The sequence below is a fragment of the Myotis lucifugus genome, unplaced genomic scaffold (assembly GCF_000147115.1).
Source record: "Myotis lucifugus unplaced genomic scaffold, Myoluc2.0 scaffold_27, whole genome shotgun sequence".
In the NCBI taxonomy this organism is placed as follows: Eukaryota; Metazoa; Chordata; class Mammalia; order Chiroptera; family Vespertilionidae; genus Myotis; species Myotis lucifugus.
Window position 1 is genome coordinate 1,698,351 of NW_005871075.1, and position 19,699 is coordinate 1,718,049.

The 19,699-nt window shown below is 37.5% G+C and overlaps 1 protein-coding gene and 1 non-coding gene across 2 annotated transcripts in view; both read right to left on the reverse strand.

Annotated features, from left to right (window-relative positions):
- Window positions 1-19,699, reverse strand: part of PRKDC (protein kinase, DNA-activated, catalytic polypeptide) — a 187,828-nt gene that overhangs the window by 120,174 nt on the left and 47,955 nt on the right. The window contains 8 exon segments of the mRNA XM_023751911.1: window positions 1,602-1,856; window positions 4,733-4,866; window positions 6,669-6,768; window positions 9,009-9,103; window positions 10,525-10,751; window positions 13,279-13,386; window positions 18,402-18,554; window positions 19,473-19,636. Coding sequence (XP_023607679.1) covers window positions 1,602-1,856; window positions 4,733-4,866; window positions 6,669-6,768; window positions 9,009-9,103; window positions 10,525-10,751; window positions 13,279-13,386; window positions 18,402-18,554; window positions 19,473-19,636 — 1,236 coding nt within the window.
- On the reverse strand, window positions 15,795-15,900 carry LOC111825469. Its single transcript, XR_002828640.1, has one exon. It is a non-coding gene; the product is annotated as a U6 spliceosomal RNA (small nuclear RNA).

Genomic DNA, 19,699 nt, shown 5'->3' on the forward strand with positions numbered 1-19,699 from the left:
TTCCAGTAAAGAAACTGTATTTTAAAGCTGATGATGTTGATTATAAAACTCCTATCGTATTTAGGTTCCATTGAGTACACTGTTAAGTTTCTTTTTAAAAAAACAAATTACAGCCGAAACCGGTTTGGCTCAGTGGATAGAGCGTCGGCCTGCGGACTCAAGGGTCCCAGGTTCGATTCCGGTCAAGGGCATGTACCTGGGTTGCGGGCACATCCCCAGTAGGAGATGTGCAGGAGGCAGCTAATCGATGTTTCTCTCTCATCGATGTTTCTGACTCTCTATCTCTCTCCCTTCCTCTCTGTAAAAAATCAATAAAATATATTTAAAAAAAAACAAAAAAAAAAAAAAAAAAAAAAAAAAAACAAATTACAGTAAAGCATGTATAATCATCCATTAACTAAAAAATGAAAATTTTAAAAATATATATTAAAAGTTTAGAAAAGTAAACACTAAACTGTTATAATGTTTATCATTAGGAAATGTGATTAGAAAAGAGGTTTTGCATATTTTTATGCCTTTTTTCCTTGCTCAAACTTTCAAAATGAGGATATATGAGAGCTCTTAAAACAATATATTTAAGGTACTATTGGCATCTGCACAGCTACTTTTACTATTTTTAAAGTTTCACAACTTTTTAACCTATCACTTTGAGAATCTCGTGCAAGAATCACACAGAATCCCATGCTAAAGAATCAGACTTCCCCAGAATGGTATAAATCTGTTTTCTTGAACCCTCGCATGTGTGCATACACGTCCATTAAACACTCCCCACTCTGCCTGGTTCTACCATCCTACGAAGGAAAATAACCTGGTTCTTCTCTCCCAAATTCCCAAATATGAACTTCACCTCTGACAAAATTAGAAAATGGTAGTTCCCTTAGTCAGCCACCACCACCACCACCACGAGTAATTCTCCACCTAAATTAAAAATCATTTAAATAACAGAACATGTTCTGAGTAGCAAGTCTGAGGTTCTCTTGAGAGGATTTAAGTGAAATCTCCGAAGACTAACATATGCTGCTCAGAGAACCAAGAAGCAGAGAACACGCCTACAGCCAATAGTCAGCTCCAAGTGCTCTGTCCTTGGAGAGATGTACCTCCCACAGCCCTCTCCTGCCCTGACAGGTCCTATGAAGTCACTAAAGGATGGAGCCTGCCCACCTTCTCCTGCCCAACACTCTGCCTTTCGGCAAACAATAGAAACGCTTGCAGAATATAAGATAAGAAAAGCAAAGACGCATTATACAGAAACAGGAACACGATCTTAAAGTCTCAGATCAGGAAGAAATCTTTTAATGTACAATCTGGAAACAAAAACCCCAAAAGGTTATTTTTATAAAAGGGTCAAGAACCTATGGACAGGGCAAAAAGAACAGGTTTCTGTAGCCTCAGTTGTGGCATCTATACTCACACCCTCATTGTGAGATTAAGTAAGAATGCAGGTAAAGTTCTTTGCACAGTACTAAATAAATGCTATGTTATCACCATTGTTATTATTTTGTGACAGCAGCAAACTGTCGAATCAAAAACCCCACTGATCCTTTCCCAGAAAGACTCCCGGCAGAACTGAACAACACTAACTCAGGGGTAAGTCCACCTACCCAGGACCTCGGATGCCTCCAAGGTTCTCTCTTCGATGAAGGTGTTGTAGCACTCCAGCGCCGCCAGCAGCATGTCCATCCACTGCAGGGCGGCTCTCAGGCTGAACGGCCCTTGCACGTGGCAGAGGGTGGGCTGAGCCAGGATGCCTGACTGCCCATCGCAGCCCCCTCCTCCCCCCTCAAATGTGTTGATGAGAAAGGAAGCGTCTTTTCTCTTGATAACGTCTTTCAGCCATAAAGAAGGAGTTGTGTTGCCTGAAAAAAGAAACAAAATTAAACACACATGTAAATAACTATCACATAATTAAAATTATTTCATCCAATCACTGTTCCTAATTAGAAATAGCATCCCCCAATAATAATTTAAAAAAAAGGAAAATAAGTCTTTCAAGTTAAGAAATGTAATCAGAACAGAACAAGCCTGGCACTACACAGTATTTCAAGTATAGCTTTCCATTAAAATCCCACATAAACTATCTATCAGAACAGCAAAATTTCACAATGATCCAGGTAATCTTTTTTTTTACTATAGCACTCACAACCTGTTTCACTATAATTACTGCCAAAAGCATTTCCACCAAAAGCCATTCTTTCCTGTTTCTTTAAACATTATAAAAATAGTTGGACGCCATTTTAATAGCTTTAAACTTCGTGCCCTTTCTTTTGCCCTTTTTCTTTAATATTATTATTCCTTTTTAATAGAATAATTTAAGGAATGGGCACACAAAAACACTGTGATTCTTATATTCCTGTCTTGGTTGTGCTACCTCTCAGCTTTAGAGACCTGGCCTCACATGTCTGAGTTTACTTAACCTTAAATGAGAATCGTAACACTATCTACCTCTGAGGTTATTTCAAAGATTAACTGAATTAAAGTAGTTAATACTTTTTAAAGTGCTTAGAATGGAGTCTTCCATACAGTAAGTATTGTTTGTTAAATAAGAGACAAATGACTTGCTTGCTAAAAGATATTTTTCTTTTAAGTATTAATCATTTCTAAATTAAAGAAAAAAAATAAAATTATATTTTGTATTCTCTGATATGAGAGGCTCTGAAAGGTCAAATCATTTTCAGTCTAAAGACGTTCGTGAAGAATCCAAAACAGTAATGTAATTCTGTTGTATTCAGAAGAAACAGTTTTTCTTTTGTGTCAAAAACTACCTACCACAAGTTGTAAAAGTAAAAGATTAATATCATGTTTTCAGGTTTTGCTTTAGAAAGAAGTATTAAACCGTTCTATTATTTTCACTAAGAAAAGACAGAAAATAAAACTATAATAATGAGTGAAAATGAGATATTTAAATTTTACATTCAGTGCTAGCTGAAAGTGATAAAAAAAGTATAGAAATAAAGGACACACAAAAACAGAAGAGAAAGAAGACAAGAGAACATGAGAAAAGAGAGACAAGCTGAGAAAAACAGGAAAGCACATTTGGAACCTTCCCAGCTCTCTTCCCTTTTTCACCATCCTCCTCACAACAGTGGTTGTCTGTCACGCCGGCTTCCTTTTCACCATCCTCCTCACGACAGTGGTTGTCTGTCACGCTGGCTTTCAGTGTAACAGGCTCCCATTCACTGAGTCTCAGCATTCAGAGGTTCCTGACACAGCTCACAGGAACATACCTGCACCTGTTACTACGTTCCCTGATCTGGGTGTTGATGTGTCCAGCACCCCCTCATGGTGCTGGGCCTCAGGACACAGGACCTCTGATCTAAAGAGATGTCTAACGCTGTCCATTAAAAACCAATCGTGGAAAAGATGGAGGAGAGAGAGGCATATGCACCATGGGAGGAGACATTGGAGGCAAGTCAAGGAATGTTTATTAATTTTATAAAAACTGTATTTTGGTAGCAGGGCTAGGTTCACATACTTCGCATCCTTAGTTTAACAAACACAATTCTAAGAGGTAGAGCTCATTTGTTTCATTGAAAATATATGCAGTCCCTATTAGAGGAAATTGAGCAGAACAGCAAAAGAAATGTCTGGGATCAGTCAAGCTGGCATCACTAGATATCATGTGGGCGAGAGAGAGCCAGACACCCAAATATGAAGTAGGGTTTGCCAGCGAGTAGTTCTACCTATGTAATATCTGGGCCTCAGTTTCCTTTAAAAATAATGAACACATGCCCACCCCTCTACCCATTCACCCTTCACTGCCGTTTTAGATTTGGTATAAGAATAATTTAACATATAAAACAAACTTTAACTAAAAGCTGTGAGCAAATATGAAATAATAAACATTCTCTAAATTTAAAATATAAAGATACATTTCTACAATATAAATAAAATTATAGTATGTATAGTAAAATTATAGTATGTATATTATATGTATGCCACATATAATATATAGTATGAATACAATTATAATATACAGTATATAAAATGTAATATATAATGTTATATTTCATAATAAAAAAACATAGAATCCTTCTAAGCTTCAGAATTACGTGAATTTTTATCTCTTCACCATGAAGAAAAAGCCCCAAAGTAATACTCCACCCCACTTTCTAAAAACAACTGCCTCTCTATTATGATTCGTAGTGCACTGTCAGTAATTATCTTAAGTGTTTAAGTACAGTTTACTGGTGTAGTACATTCATTACTGAAAGCCACAGGTTCACTTCTTTCCTTTAATATCACAATGTCTGAGATCATTCAGACTTAGGAGACTATCAGTTTCTTATTAATTACATACTGAAATAAAACAACTACATTATTTCATTAACATTAATACTATTTTTAAATCTTAATTGATATCATGTTAACAACTGCAATGATAATCCAATTTTCTTTATTTCTTTTAAATGGGATAGAAAAGCAAAAATGTAGTTGAATAAAAAAAGATGCTGGAGATTCTAAATGTACTTCCTCTGTACCATTCGACTAACATCAAAATAGCATTTTTTCTTTCCTTCTCTAAAACTTTGAGAAATGTACACGCATAATTTATCATTTGTCACACAAGTGATTTGTAATGATTACTAAACATACTTAATGTTATGTTTATTAGAAACATATTATTTGTAATATTCATCTAAATAGTGTAAAGAATACATTTTAAATAAGTACACAACTCTAAACTACTGGTAAAGCAAAACCCAACATTTATAGGACATAAAGATCATCATACCTGGCAATAAAGGAACAAATTTATAAAACAGTTCTATGGATTTGTGTCGACATTCTGTCTGGGGCCTCCCACAATTGGCTAAAAGCCACTGGACCACATCCAACAAACACAATGATGCCGCAGGTGGAAATCCTCTATATGGAGATAACACAAGGTATATGATATACAACCCAATATTTAGTGTTTAAGTGACCCAAGAGTCTAGAAGTCAAAAACTCAAATTTGCCACAATGATACATGTAGAAATCTCATTAAAAGGCATTCAATTTATTTTTCATGTATTATCATTAGAATACAATAAAAATGGCATGTTAAATAGTCCCTAAATGCTACTTGCCTTCTTCCTGCACCCCCAGGGAAAATTATAAAACATTTCTTTAAAAATATAGCACCAAGTATTTTTATGTTTCCTGTACACTGCTCTTGAAAGCAAAAGAGCATTTATGATCAAAAGCAATGCTCCTCAAGCTGTGATCCCTGGACCAAGCTGCCTCAATATTACCTGTAAATGTGGCAGAAATGCAAATTCATGGCCCCACCCTAGACCTACTAAAACAGATTCTGAGGGCAGGGTCCAGTGACCTGTGTTTTAACTAAACCTCCAACTAATCCTGATGCATGCTCAAGCTTGAGAACCCATGGTTTAAAGAGATATAAGTTAATGGTAGAATGTGGAAGAATAAATTTTAAAAGAGGACATACTAATATCCAGTCTATATAAGCCAATGCTTTTACAGAGCAGCAGCCATCAGCAGACACCAGAGTTTCCTGCACAGGGGTTAATGCATGGCACACCCCCATCCTGTCTGAGAATGAGGCCTGCTGGGATGAAAATGAGAGCAAAGACTAGAAACGACTCAATAACCCAACCTTGGCTGTGAGCAGCTTCATCTCATCTATCTATACTAATAAAAGGGTAATATGCTAATTAGACCAGGAGACCCTCTGGACGCCCTTCCAAACAAAGCCATGGTGGTGGGGCCGAGGCAGAGGCGGTTAGGGGCGATCAGGCCAGGAGGGGAGGGCAGTTGGGGGCGATCAGGCCGGCAAGGGGGGGGCAACTGGGGGCAAGAAGACTGGCGGGGGGGGGGGGGGGGGGAGAGCAGGCTGGCAGGCAAAATGGTTAGGAGCGATCAGGCAGGCAGGCAGGTGAGAAGTTAGGAGCCAGCGGTCCTGGGTTGCGAGAGGGATGTCCGACTGCCGATTTAGGCCCGATCCCGCAAGGATTGGGCCTAAACTGGCAGTCGGACATCCCCCGAAGGGGTCCCAGATTGAAGAGGGTGAAGGCCGGGCTGAGGGACAACCCCCGCCCCCGTACACGAATTTCGTGCACCAGGCCACTAGTAAGTCTATAATTCCATGTCTGTCAAAATCCTTCTATTTCAATATTTTAGTTCTTATATTTCAAATTTACTCCAAAATAGTTCATACATATTCTAGGCAAATAATTCCACATCAAATTGGTATTCAAATTAGTGCAGGTAAAATAAATTGTTACAAACGAATTTTCAAATAATATCCACTGTACCAACCAAGATCAAATTAATACCTTAAGCCAAACAATTTCAAAGATAAAGCTTTTTAATGTCTTTGGAAAACTGACTCTTCATACTTCCACATTCCTTGTTTAGAAAACTAATTCTGGCCTGGCGGGTGTGGCTCAGTGGTTGAGTGTCAACCTATGAACCAGGAGGTCATGGTCCGATTACTGGTCAGGGCATATACCCAGGTTGTGGGGCATACAGGAGGCAGCCAATCAATGATACTCTTGTCATTAACATTTCTATCGCTCCCTCCTTCTCCCTTCCTCTCTGAAATCAATAAAAATATTTTTTTTAAACTAATTCTGCATATTTCCACACATTCCTCCCAAATTCTCCTTCATTAACTAAGAATTCACTTTATGTTGGGGAAAAATTGAAGGAATATCACCTACCGTGGGCAACGTCGTTTTTTTGCTTCATTTAAAGAAACATGCTTCTTTTCAATGATACGCCTTAGGTGATCAATGGCATCATGACATTGTTGAAGCGTACCTGTTCTCAAGTACAAAGATATAAGTCCAAAGAAGATATATGCTGGTTATTAATAAACTAGAGGCCCGATGCACGAAATTCATGCAAGGGGCTCGGCTCTCACAGCCCTGGACGGCCCTCACAGCCCCTGCTTCGTCCCGAAGGTCGTCCGGAAGGACATCTGGAAGGTCGTTAGGCTGTCCGGTCTAATTAGCATATTAGCTCTTTATTATATAGGATAAATTAGTATTATAGCTTTATTGGTGTAGTTTTCAATTAGAGGTAAATTTACAGTAGTTAGTATCTTTAAATCCCTCAGAATTTAAACTTTAAATAAATGATTTACATTGCATATCCAAAACCAAAACCCATATTTAAGAATGCAAGGCAGCCCTAGCCGGTTTGGCTCAGTGGATAGAGCGTCAGCCTGCAGACCAAAGAGTCCTGGGGGTTTGATTCCGGTCAAGGGCACATATCTCGGTTGCAGGATCCTCCTAGGCCCAGGCCCTGATCAGGGCGCGGGCAGGAGGCAACCAATCGATGTGTTTCTCTCACAATGATATTTCTCTCCGTCTTTCCCTCTTTCTTCCACTCTAAGAAATCAATGGAAAAATATCCTTGGGTTAGGATTGAAAAAAAAAATTGCAAGATAGTTATAGAGTACACTCACACATACAGCAATACCACACCTATTTAGAAACTGCCCCACCAGCCCTCTGGCCAGCCAAAGCACAGACTCATGTAATGGATTTAAGATGGAAGAGACTTTGAATATATTATAAAACCCACATACCATACAGAGCCTGTGTATCTCAATTTAAGGCTTTTATTTAAGGGGCATAACTTGACCTCCCCTTCTTCTTATGTAGGTTAAACTATATTATAGCTTACTAGAGGCCCAGTGCACAACATTCTTGCACTGGGAGGGGGGTCCCCTCAGCCTGGCCTGTGCTCTTTAGCAGTCCTAGCAGTCCGGGAGCCCTCGGGGGATATCCGACTGCCTAAGCCGTCAGTAGGACATCCTTAGTGCTGTCGCAGAGGCGGGAGGGGCTCCCACCACCACCGCTGTGCTTGCCAGCCGTCAGCCTGGCTTGTGGCTGAGTGGCGCGCCCCCTGTGGGAGTGCACTGACCACCAGTGGGCAGCTCCTACATTGAGCATCTGCCCCTGGTGTTCAGTGCATGTCATAGCGACCGGTCATTCTGCCATTCGGTCGATTTGCATATTACCCTTTTATTACATAGGCTAATACGACCACTATAGAAGAACAGAACTAAAATAGTAAAATGGTTATTTAGGAAAAGAGCCTTATAAAACTTATTTTAACCTGTTAACAAGAAAAAGTCTCCTGTTTATACTTTTTAAACATAGCAGTGATTTTTAAAAGAGTTTAAAAGTTTCATGTTTTGAAAAAAACAACATAAGATATAAAGGTAAAGAAAGCAATAGTAAACTATTTATGGCAAGGACTAAATTTTAAGCATTTTTGCCCATAGCAGGCTATATAGAGTTTAACGTGTCTTTTAAAAAAATAAACAGAAACCAAAATCTGGATAGATGAAAGAGAAATTCTGCCACCATGCAGCTATGTGACCTAGATTCGCTGTTCACATTCTCTGGGTACCTGGGCCCTGACCAGTGTGGAAATTGAATGGGGAAATCTCTAACGAGTCTTCCAGCTCAAATATTCATGATGTTCCTAACAGCTTCTGTCTAGAATTTATTCTTCTCTTAGCTACTTTAGCCTATTCCTGACTTAACTTTATTTCTTAATTATAGTCAAAAGAGCTTTCTCACAATCTTGTAATGAGACTTATGTTCTACTTTCTAAGTTATCATTAGTGAGCTCAGGAACACTGACCACATCTCAGTGGTTATCACATCCAGCTTTCTTTACATTGTACAATCGGTACACTTTCACATTTTATGTCATCATAGCAACTGGTTGGCTTCATTGAACTCACAATAAAATTGTCCCATCTGCCCTGCAGGATCTCTGAGCAATCAACGATCAACCTCAGTGGCCACCAGGGTACATGGTGACTCAGAGAAGGAGGGCATGGCAAACGCTTTTACAAACTGGAATTGAGGCACTGGAGGGGTATATATCCCCTTCACATGTATCACCCTAAATGGGAGACGTGAGAAAAGAACACCACTTTGTGACAGAAGTAGCTGAGGCTTAATCCCTGAGTGAAAAGCCCTTAAAATTTATCAGGCAAACAGAATCGGCATGCACAGAGAAGCTCGGATGAGACCTACCTAAGGATTTCTCATCCATATGTGCTAAGGCCAGACTTTCCATATATGTAACCAAGGCTTCAAACACGAACTGTTCTACCAGAGACTCTTCTTCCCTGTAAAATAAAGAATACGATCCTCACATAAGAAAACAATAAAGCAGAAATGACAAGGACAATAAGTAATGTTAGTAAACAATACATACATTAATTAAATTTATTCTTAAAAATGACTCAAGTGTTTTACAATATAAAACAACCTGTCCTGGCCAAGTGGCTCAGTTGTCTGGAGCATGTTATGGGTTCGATTCCGGGACAGGGCACATACCTAGGTTGTGGGTTGGGGCACATATGGGAGGCAACCAATCAATATTTCTCTCACATTGCTGTTTCTCTCTCTCCATGAGGATTAATGAAACAAAACAAAAACATAGAACAACCTAAAACACTTGTGAAAGAAGAAAACTTCCCAAACACTACATAAACCAAAAAAGGAAGCACTGGCTTTTTCTCTGTACATGTATTCCCCTCCCCTTATAACTGCAGTGCTCATAGCACGTAACCTGAGAACTGCTTTCTGACCACACTTCCACACACATCATTAAAATTAAATGTAGTACAAAAGAAGATCAGGTACCACATTTACATTCTTTTAAAATAAAGAAATTTTAAAAGCTTTCAACCTATCCAAAATCAAGTCAACACCAAGAGTTAACTCTAAGCCTTTTAAAAGCATATCAAGTACATGTAAATAATTAATTCCATCAGCAATATCTGTGGACCACCTACCTATACATAAACTCATGGGTTGGCCAAAGATAGAAGCCATATCTCTCACTGAAAAATATGTTCCTTAATAACACTGGACAGGTCTAGGCACTAAGTCTCATAGGAGTGCAGAGAAAACTAAGAATAAAAAGTTCTAGTTGTGGAAGCAGTGCTGAGTCCCTGCACACCTACTGGGAAGCAGTACTTTCCTGAAACAAAAAAACCCAAGAGTGGGACTCATCATCACCAGAGCTGACCTATGTTTCTTAACTGGACAAAGACTCCTGGCTGGCCTAACAACACTCTCTTCTAAGCTTCAAACTCCTCAATCAATACAAATATAAAATATCTTTATCTCCTTGTGTACCATCCTATTTCATATCTGAATTTCTCTAGCTGATCCCCATTCATCCTTTAAGTCTCATTTCAAGTACAAATGTGATAGGAAGCCTTCCCTAACCTACTCAAGCTGGGTTGGACACGTGTCTTCTGATGATCCAAAGGACCTTGCAGTGCCTTCTGTTGCATTTATAAGAGGCTGGAGTAGTATGTGTGATGCATTTCTCAGCAGTTCCTGAGCTTCTTGACTACAAACAGCACTTTAATCCAGTTTTTTAATCCCTAGAAACTAGAACAGCACCCAGCACACACGTATTAAATACTTGATATATGAATACACGAACACATAAACACTAAGTCACTTTTCCAAATCACTACAGAGAATTTAAAGAACTTGTTTTACACTCTCTCTGATCATGTGGTTTACTAACCTGAATTCCCTGTAGATATTATTAAAAGCAAGTGATGCTCCTAGCCTCTTGAAAGCATTGGGGTGAAGTGCAAAGCTGTACAGTCGCTTGAAAAGTGATTTGGTGTTTACTGAACTTTTCTCCTGCTGCTGTGGTGTTGTCTGTTTAATGGACCATCTGAGGAATTCTCGGATACACCGACCACAAAAGTCTCTCAAAGTACTGTCAATGGGGTCCACAATTCCATCCTAAAACAAAGCATAAAATGACAATTGAATACGCTGTCTTCCTCTGAGCATAACTAGAGTATGTTATAAAAATTAATTTACAGCACTATTCAAGAAAAAAACAAAACAATAATACCAATCTGTCTAAAATCTAGACTCTAATAATTTCCAACTGACATAATAACAATACTTTCTTTAAACAAATCCAGAAACTGAAAAATCCTTTTAAAAAAAGGAATGCTTTAATTAGTAACAACAAGCAGTCTTTCCCTGAAGAAACACAATGGCCACTTGCTAGGAATTTTTGTTGTTGACCTGACCCTATAACAGAATCTGAGATGCTTTATGTATTGAGGTTAAAGAGAATAAGACCCTTGCAAGTTCCAAAAAAATTGTACTGCTACATAAACAAAAACCACATGGAGATGTGGTTCTAGAAATGTAACTTTCCGTAAGAGTAATCTCCATAAAGACACAATCTCTAAATATCTGAAAAAACAGCTAAGGAAATTTGAATGTTTTTGTCTCCCTCTAGGCATTGATTCCTCTAGATCTATATAGAAAAAGTTTAACTTGAAAAAGTACACTGAACAATGAAATAAGGGAGTACTTCTGCCTAACATCCCCAGTTTTTTGCTATTTGTGAAATCTTTGATTATAGCGTTAATGAGAATTCTATGGAAATGGAAGAAGTTATGAACCACTTCTCGGAGCAGAGGTATATACTGTTTGTGTTCACATAAGGAAATTAGCAGTCCTTATTAGAAGACTGACAGCTGCCCTTTCACTTGAGTGCTGTACTACCAACTTCACATTTCCTCCTTTACCTTTTCTTTCTTCAACTATCTCTTTTACATTTTCATTATCTGACCCGAATGCTTTCTGAAGCTCTTATTTAAGCTAATTTCAAGGTTCAAAGGGGGGAAAAAATAGCTAAGATAAAAACTTCAGAATAAAAACATTAGAATAAGTTGATGTGAATGCAAACAAGCCAGAAATTTAATTTAATTTAATGTGCTTACATGAAGTTCAATATAGACAAAGCTAATCTATGATGATGAAAGCCAGAGTGGTAATCTCTAGGTTGAAGATAGTCTATATTGAACTTCATGTAAATGGACTCATTCTGTACCTACTCTTTTGTGTCTGACTTCCTTTAATCAACTTAATGTTTTTGAGACTAATCCATGTATTACATGTGTCACTAGTTTATTTTTTAATATTGTAGTACAATATGAATATTACACAGTTTATGTATCCATTACCCTGTTATTTTCAGTTCTGGGCTTATTAAGAATAAAGCTGTGTTAAACTTTTAAAAATAATTTAATGTATTTATTATAAGCAGGATTCACTGGTACATAGTGCAGAGAAATGAAGCATAGATATAATTATGTCACCATGTGAATAAGAACGTTCAGTAACTCTCCACTCCCCACAAAATGGCATCTATCCAATTAGGGTCACTCTGAGAGTGAAAGGAGTGCTCTTAATAGTTACATACACAACAGGCATATCCAGGACTGTCCTGGGAAAACTAGAATGTATGGTCAACCTACCTACAATATTCTGCTATTCTGACCCAACACACCTTCCTAGCCCCACCTTCTCAGCACAATGCTCCTATGCAAGCAAAACTCAAAACAGATCTAATTCTTACAAACACACCAAGCACCTAATGCCTTTATCTCCTTTGTCTGGATGCCCTTGTCAAATCCCCTATTTCCTCTGGCTTATTTCAAACAGAAGCAATACACAGATTTAAATCGGAATCAATCTGCAAAAGATATAATGATAGGACTTTGTTTGGATAAACTTTCTATATGTTTAACTGGGACTTTTGATTCCAAAGTCAGTATATGGCAAAAGAAAAATTATAGGTAAATAATAGGTAAAATCAAATCAAATAACATTCAATGGGTCAAATGTAAAGTTATTTGTACAAGTTCAGAAAATTATAATAAAACAAGTTTCAAAAGACACTAAGGCTTTAGCTGACCTCATTTTCTCTGCCTTTAGTGAACTTGTGACCAAATCTTAATGATTCTACCTCTAAGGTCAGAATAGTATTACGTAAATGCTAAGCTATTGTTCTAGGGCCCTTTAGTTGTTGAATCTGAAAGCAGGAGAAAACTGGATAAGTTAAAAATAATCCTTAATTATTGCACTAGAGATATTTTTTAAAATAGGTACTGCTAAAAGGGTTCTGATAAAAAAACAATTTTATTCACGCCTTCCACCCACAACCCCTCACGACAGTCTTAATATAGATCAAGTTTGTCACGTTTATGACCATTCTCCCCAAAATCAAAAAACTAATTAAAATGTGAATATTTGCTTGCAGATATTTAAAGGTATCACTTAAACAAATAAATATGGCATCCTGATTATTAAAATGGCATGTCACCAATTCTCTAAAACAAAAATATGATCTAGCTAAATGCTGTATTTTGATATCTTGACAGATAACGTTTCTTGAAGTGCTAAATACATATCAAATATAAGTAGAAAAATAGGAACAGCAGAAAAAAAGTCAACCCTTACTCACCAATATCGTTTCTAGTAAGGCAACAGTATCCTGGCTTTCAAATTTCTTATTGTTAGTGAACCAGTGAATCAGCTGCATAACCAGTGGCTCAAACAGTTGCCTTGTCACCTGAAGAGAAAATACCAAGAGAGTTTATTTTCTTCGTGTTGAAGTAACTTTATGTTGGAAAAGAGTCCATTTAAATGGCAGAAGCAAACTTAAGTGATAATACTGTCATGGTTTTGTTTCCTTTTCTAGTTAAATTCTATAATGAACAAGTTCTTCCCAATATACACACTAAAACTCATTGTTCTTCTAATCAAGAGGGCAATTGAGGATGAATATTATTGGTTTTATAGTACTCATCTTTATTAACTTGATCCTGAATGTGCACTTGAGGTATTGTGGGTCAGAAACATTATCATTATTCAACTAACAAGTAAATAATGACAAAGAGAAAGCCGGACTTAAGACTTGTATCACTGGAGAAGACAGCTGCCTCCCCATTGCTGCCAAATGAAAGAAGAAAAATCTCAACTCCTTAGAAATGTTAAGGATCCTGAGTTCTCACTCTTATAAACTTCCAGAATGTAAATAAAGTCTCTCCAGGGGCCAGACAGCCCTGTGGGTCTCTGGCTTTTACAATCCAGGGTGTCTTCCAGGCCTGGGTTCCCCCCTGTAAAAGGAAAAACCCAGGGAAACAGTGCCCACCTTTCTGAAACCTTGGGAGCTTAACCGAGTGGCCTACGTGTAACCCTGTGATCATCTTGGAGAGGGAAGAGAAGTTTTATTATCCTTTTGGATCAGAGCACTTACCTAGACAAATGGTTACAGACCCAATCCTCATTACATGGAGAGTAAAATGTTTGTAGCAAAGTGAAGGGGAGCACTCCCTATCTTTGTACCTTACACATTTCCGGGCCTCATGCATTCCCTATCCTTGTACCTTACACATTTCTGGGCCTCATGAGGCTAGGGCGCCACCTGGAGCACTGACAAATCCAGGAGTTTTGTTTCCCAACTGACACTGAGTTCAAGAATGAAGCACCTTGGCATGAACACTGCCACTCAAAAACCCTGTAAAAACCGTCCATGCCTCAGGGTGCAGAATAAACAACACAGAGACCTCTGGCAGCTGGATATTTTTCTATAAAATATATTTTTCTATCCTTCCTTTGAAGCAATTTTTAGGATTAATCAAAATAAAGGTCTTACCTTATAGTCTGAACTGGTCTTAAAGCATCACTTTCTTCTTCAAAAGAATTACACTGTTTTATTCTTAGTATATAAGGTATATATGTATGTCTACACACAGAAAACACATGCATGCACACATATACACACACACCACTTATAGAAATTATAGAAAATACAGAAAACCATCCACCTACAATCCTGTCTCCATAAGGCAACCACTGTTAACATTTAAAATTGCTGTTAACTTTCAAAATATTTTATTTACACACATTTAAATATATGTGTATACATGTATATACACATACATGTGTAAAAAATACTTTTTATAAGCACTTTTCCTCTTAATTTTGAATATTTTCCATATAAATACATAATCTGTGTCAGTATGTTTATTAGTTAGCCCAGTACCTCACATATGGATATACCATGATCCAATTACCCAAATCCTGTTATTAGAACTGCAGGTATATCTAATGTGTGACTAACAAGAAGTCCCAATGAAAAGTCCTGCACACACTGCTCTGAGTACGTCGGCAGGAATGAGACTGCTGGACTAGGGCTGCAGGTCACCAAGCCTTTTGCTCTGCCTGCAGAGAGCCTGTGGGAATCCACACTCTCAGCAGACAGAAGTCGCAGGGCCCTTTCCCTACATGCTGGCAATATCAACACTGTCACCTTTTAAAATATTTGACAAAAGCTGCAAACGATAACATTTTAACTTCCTTTTCTTTATTAAAAACGTTAATATTTTTAATTAGTTCACTAGCCATATATACTTCTTTGAGTTGTCTATTTTTGTTCTTGATCTTTTGTTTTAGATCTACATCTTCAGTAGAATGTAGCAAAAAAATTCCTACATTATATATATATTAAAATTGTGGTTTTTGTGCCATTCAGTAGTTTTAAACATTTGTAAAGTCAAATTATCACTACATTAGCACATTTCTTCTGTCTTCAATATCTTGTAGGAAAATCTCCCCTCCTATACAAACTTTATGAAAAGACAATTTTTTGAACATCTTTAATGTGATAACAAAATCCATGCAAATCAAATTTTATAAACAAAAGAAAGCAATTTTTAATGCTATCATCCTACATTTTACAAATAAAATGAAATACTTATGCATGTTTGTAAAATGTGTTTTTACAAAGATCTGGGAGTATATTTTTTGCGAAGATAAAGTGGCTTTTCCTGGGGAATAAGAGTGGGAAAGACAATATGGAGTTTTACTTTCAGTTTCATATGTTCCTATATTAATTAATATATTTTATCAATGAAAAAGACTATCCCAATCCAAATATACAGACAGGTACTATAAATTCATTATATTTTTCTTTTTTTTAATATGGAACACTTCACAAATTTGCATGTCATCCTTGTGCGGGGCCATGATAATCTTCTCCATATCGCTCCAATTTTAATATACGTGCTGCTGAAACGAGCACTACATTTTTCCCTAATATAGTTATAGTTTCTGTTTTTCCTTCTAAATCCTTTTGAGATTAATTTTTCATATGTTAGTCAGTTGGCCTAATATGATTTAGTAAATGATCCATTTCTCACTAACTTATAATATATATTCTTCCAAATACATAATTTTTTGTTGTTGTTAATCCTCACCCAAGGATATTTCTCCATTGATTTTTAGAGAGTAGAAGGGAGAGGAGAGACAGAGAGAGAGGGAAACATTGATGTGAGAAAGATACATCGATTGGTCGCCTCCCAAACAAACCCCGACCAGGGCAGAAGATCAAGCTTGCAACCAAGATGTATGTGTCCTTGATTGGAATCGAACCCACAACTCTTCAGTCCTCGGGCCGACGCTCTATCCACTGAGCCAAACCAGCTAAGGCTACTAAATATATAATTCTTATGTACATATGAGTCCCCTCCCCAACTACCAGACACTTCCACTGAACTACCTGTTATAACTTAGGTAGCTTCATTTTAACATCTGTTAGGGCAAGACCCCAGCACTCCACCCTTTCAAAATTTTTCTTGGTTAAGTTCAAGCAATTATTCTTTCAGATTACTTTTTAGGTTCAAACTGAACTTAATTGTGGGCTTTTTGTTGGAATGCTACCAAACACTATCTGATTTGAAAATAACTGGCATTTTTTTCAATATTGATTCTTCTAACTCAGGTACATAACATATTAATTTCATGTTCATAAAAAAATGTTTGTGCGGCATATTGAAGTTTATTGCTAGGCATTATCTATCAGTATATATATAATATATATATATATTATATATATATATATATTGATGCTATTATGAATGGGATGTTGTAAACATTTTTCAAGTGGTCATACTAATATATGACATATATGGGGATACTGATATACAAAAATTCATCAGCTTCCTCCTTTATTAATGCTTAGAATTTATCAGTTGATACCTTTGAGGTTTCTAGATTTTTAAAAAACTATATTCTAGCCGAAACCGGTTTGGCTCAGTGGATAGAGCATCGGCCTGCGGACTGAAAGGTCCCAGGTTCGATTCCGGTCAAGGGCATGTACCTGGGTTGCAGGCACATCCCCAGTGGGAGATGTGCAGGAGGCAGCTGATCGATGTTTCTCTCTCATCGATGTTTCTAACTCTCTATCTCTCTCCCTTCTTCTCTGTAAAAAAATCAATAAAATATATTTTAAAAAAAACAAAAAACTATATTCCAAATAATAATCCTTTCTCCTTCCTTTCTAATGTCCCTGCCCTCTGGAAACTCACAGCCTGAATTACAGGCCCAGATACTAACCACTACAAATAACTAACTAAATACAAGTGAAGCCATACTGAGCAACCAACAACTCCAAGCCACAGCTGCTGTTCCAGGTAGGACCTAGAGGCACCTATGAACAGGCCAAAGTCACTTCTCACCAATGGGTTCTGTTCAGGCCAAAGCACAAGGAAGCATTGGTGCTTCATGACTGAGGATGATTTGTCCCTGACATTCAGGGAGACATGCTTTATCATATTAAGATGATATTAAACTATCCCCAGTTTACCAGGAGCTAACAAATGCCCTTTAGGCTTCTATGATGAGGATAACTGCTTTTGAAATCAATTTCTGTGGTAAATTTCCAGTTTTAACCAAAAATCCTATTTAACCATGGTGCATCTCAATATTGCTGGATTGTATTCATTCAGATATCCTATATAATAAAAGGCTAATAAGCAAATCGACCGAACAGTGGAATGACCAGTCGCTATGACACATACTGACCACCAGGGGGCAGACGCTCAATGCAGGCTCACGGCTGGCGAGCGCAGTGGCCATGGCGGGAACCTCTCCCACCTCTGTGGCAGCGCTAAGGATAGCCCACTGCTGGCCTAAGCTGTCAGTCAGACATCCCCCAAGGGCTCCCGGACTGCGAGAGGGTGCAGGCTGGGCTGAGGGACCCCCAAGTGCACTATTTCGTGCACCGGGCCTCTAGTATTGAATAATTTTCCAGTTATACTTATGAGTTTTTCGTTTTCTTCTTTCATGTGTGCACCTGATATCAGGATTATGTGAGCTCCATAAAATGAACTGAGAATTCCATTCTTTTCTGCTTCATTACAGCAGTAAGACTTTGTGCATATCAGCAGTAATAGGCCATTTGTCACCATTTCCAGTCTCTTTCATGATTGCTATGTGAGTCCCTACATGTGAGGGGCAATAGTTAACTCAGCTTTTAGATGCCTAGACTCTCAGTAACCCTAACCAGACAGTGATTCCCAAACTTTATGGCACATGAAAAATCACCAGGCCAGTTTTTAAAAGTCACGATCCCAGGTCAGATCCCTGAGGGATTAAGAGTCTGCGGATAGCAGCCAGGTAGCAGTATTTTTTTTTAAGATTCCCAGGTGATTCTAATGTGAAGCAAAATTTGATGATCACTGAACTAGACAGAACTTTAAAAAATTTTTTGCAACTATTTCAGATTCAAAAGCAATCACTTACCTGATCTACATCACATGCAAGTCGAAGTAGCACAGGAAAAGTTCGCTTATAGAGTTGGTACATAGGTGGGGAACCCTGACCACCTTCAGGTATTTGAGTGGCTTTGCCCAACATAAACATAACCATGCTATGTAAAAGTTCACAAGCTGCAACCTAAAATAGGCCAGGAGTTCAAAAAAGTTTAAGTTTTCATGTTAACAAGAGAAGAATATTTATAAATGATACTCAATTTAGAAAAAAACTATCATGCCCAAATTATAAGTTAGCTGGAAGAAGCACTTCTTATTGTATAAAATTAATGCTTTTCTGTTCACTTTGATCCTTAACCAAGAGTTAAGAATTGAAATTTAAAAACTTTAGGCAATGGGACTAATACATTCATAAGAAACATACTTCGCCGAAACCGGTTTGGCTCAGTGGACAGAGCGTTGGCCTGCGGACTGAAAGGTCCCAGGTTTGATTCCGGTCAAGGGCATGTACCTGGGTTGTGGGCACATCCCCAGTAGGAGATGTGCAGGAGGCAGCTGATCGATGTTTCTCTCTCATCGATGTTTCTAACTCTCTATCTCTCTCCCTTCCTCTCTGTAAAAAATCAATAAAATATATTTAAAAAAAAAAAAAAAGAAACATACTTCAATGCTGCCATATTGTGGAACTTTGCTTCATTTGTTAGCACATTTTCAATTATCACTACTACAGTGAATATCTGAAGCATTCTGAAAATGTACAAGTTACTAGAAAAACTTGGGATTATATGTTTCTAATCTCCCAGCTTGAGAAGATGATCGAACACATGAAAAATCGCTGTTAAATGCCCTTTGTACTATATTTTCTAATATAAAGTTTCTGGTATATTAATGTTTTGCCAGGTTATTATCTATTAAGATGATTTATGTTTAGCTTTCATTTGTCAATGATATCTTCTGATAATTAAGTCATTTTCTAATTATTATATTACAGAAAATATAAAATTAATATTAAAATGGCTGAAATATATTATCTATTCCCTAAAAAATATATGTCTTAAAACCAATAGACTCTAAATAATAGTGAAATGAAAAATAAAAGTACTTTAGTTTGTCTGTCACTGGCTGAAAGAGCTAGTTCCGTAACCCGAGGCAGATATATATCCAGGTAAATGACAGGCTTCATATCCATAAATGGTACTGAAAAACTGAGTCTTTTTTCTCTATCCCATGCTACATATTTCTTCATCATTTCATCTGAGGATGCAGCTGTTAAAAAATATTAAGAAGAGCGTGCTTTTTTTCATTCAAAACATTCTCATACTAACTGCT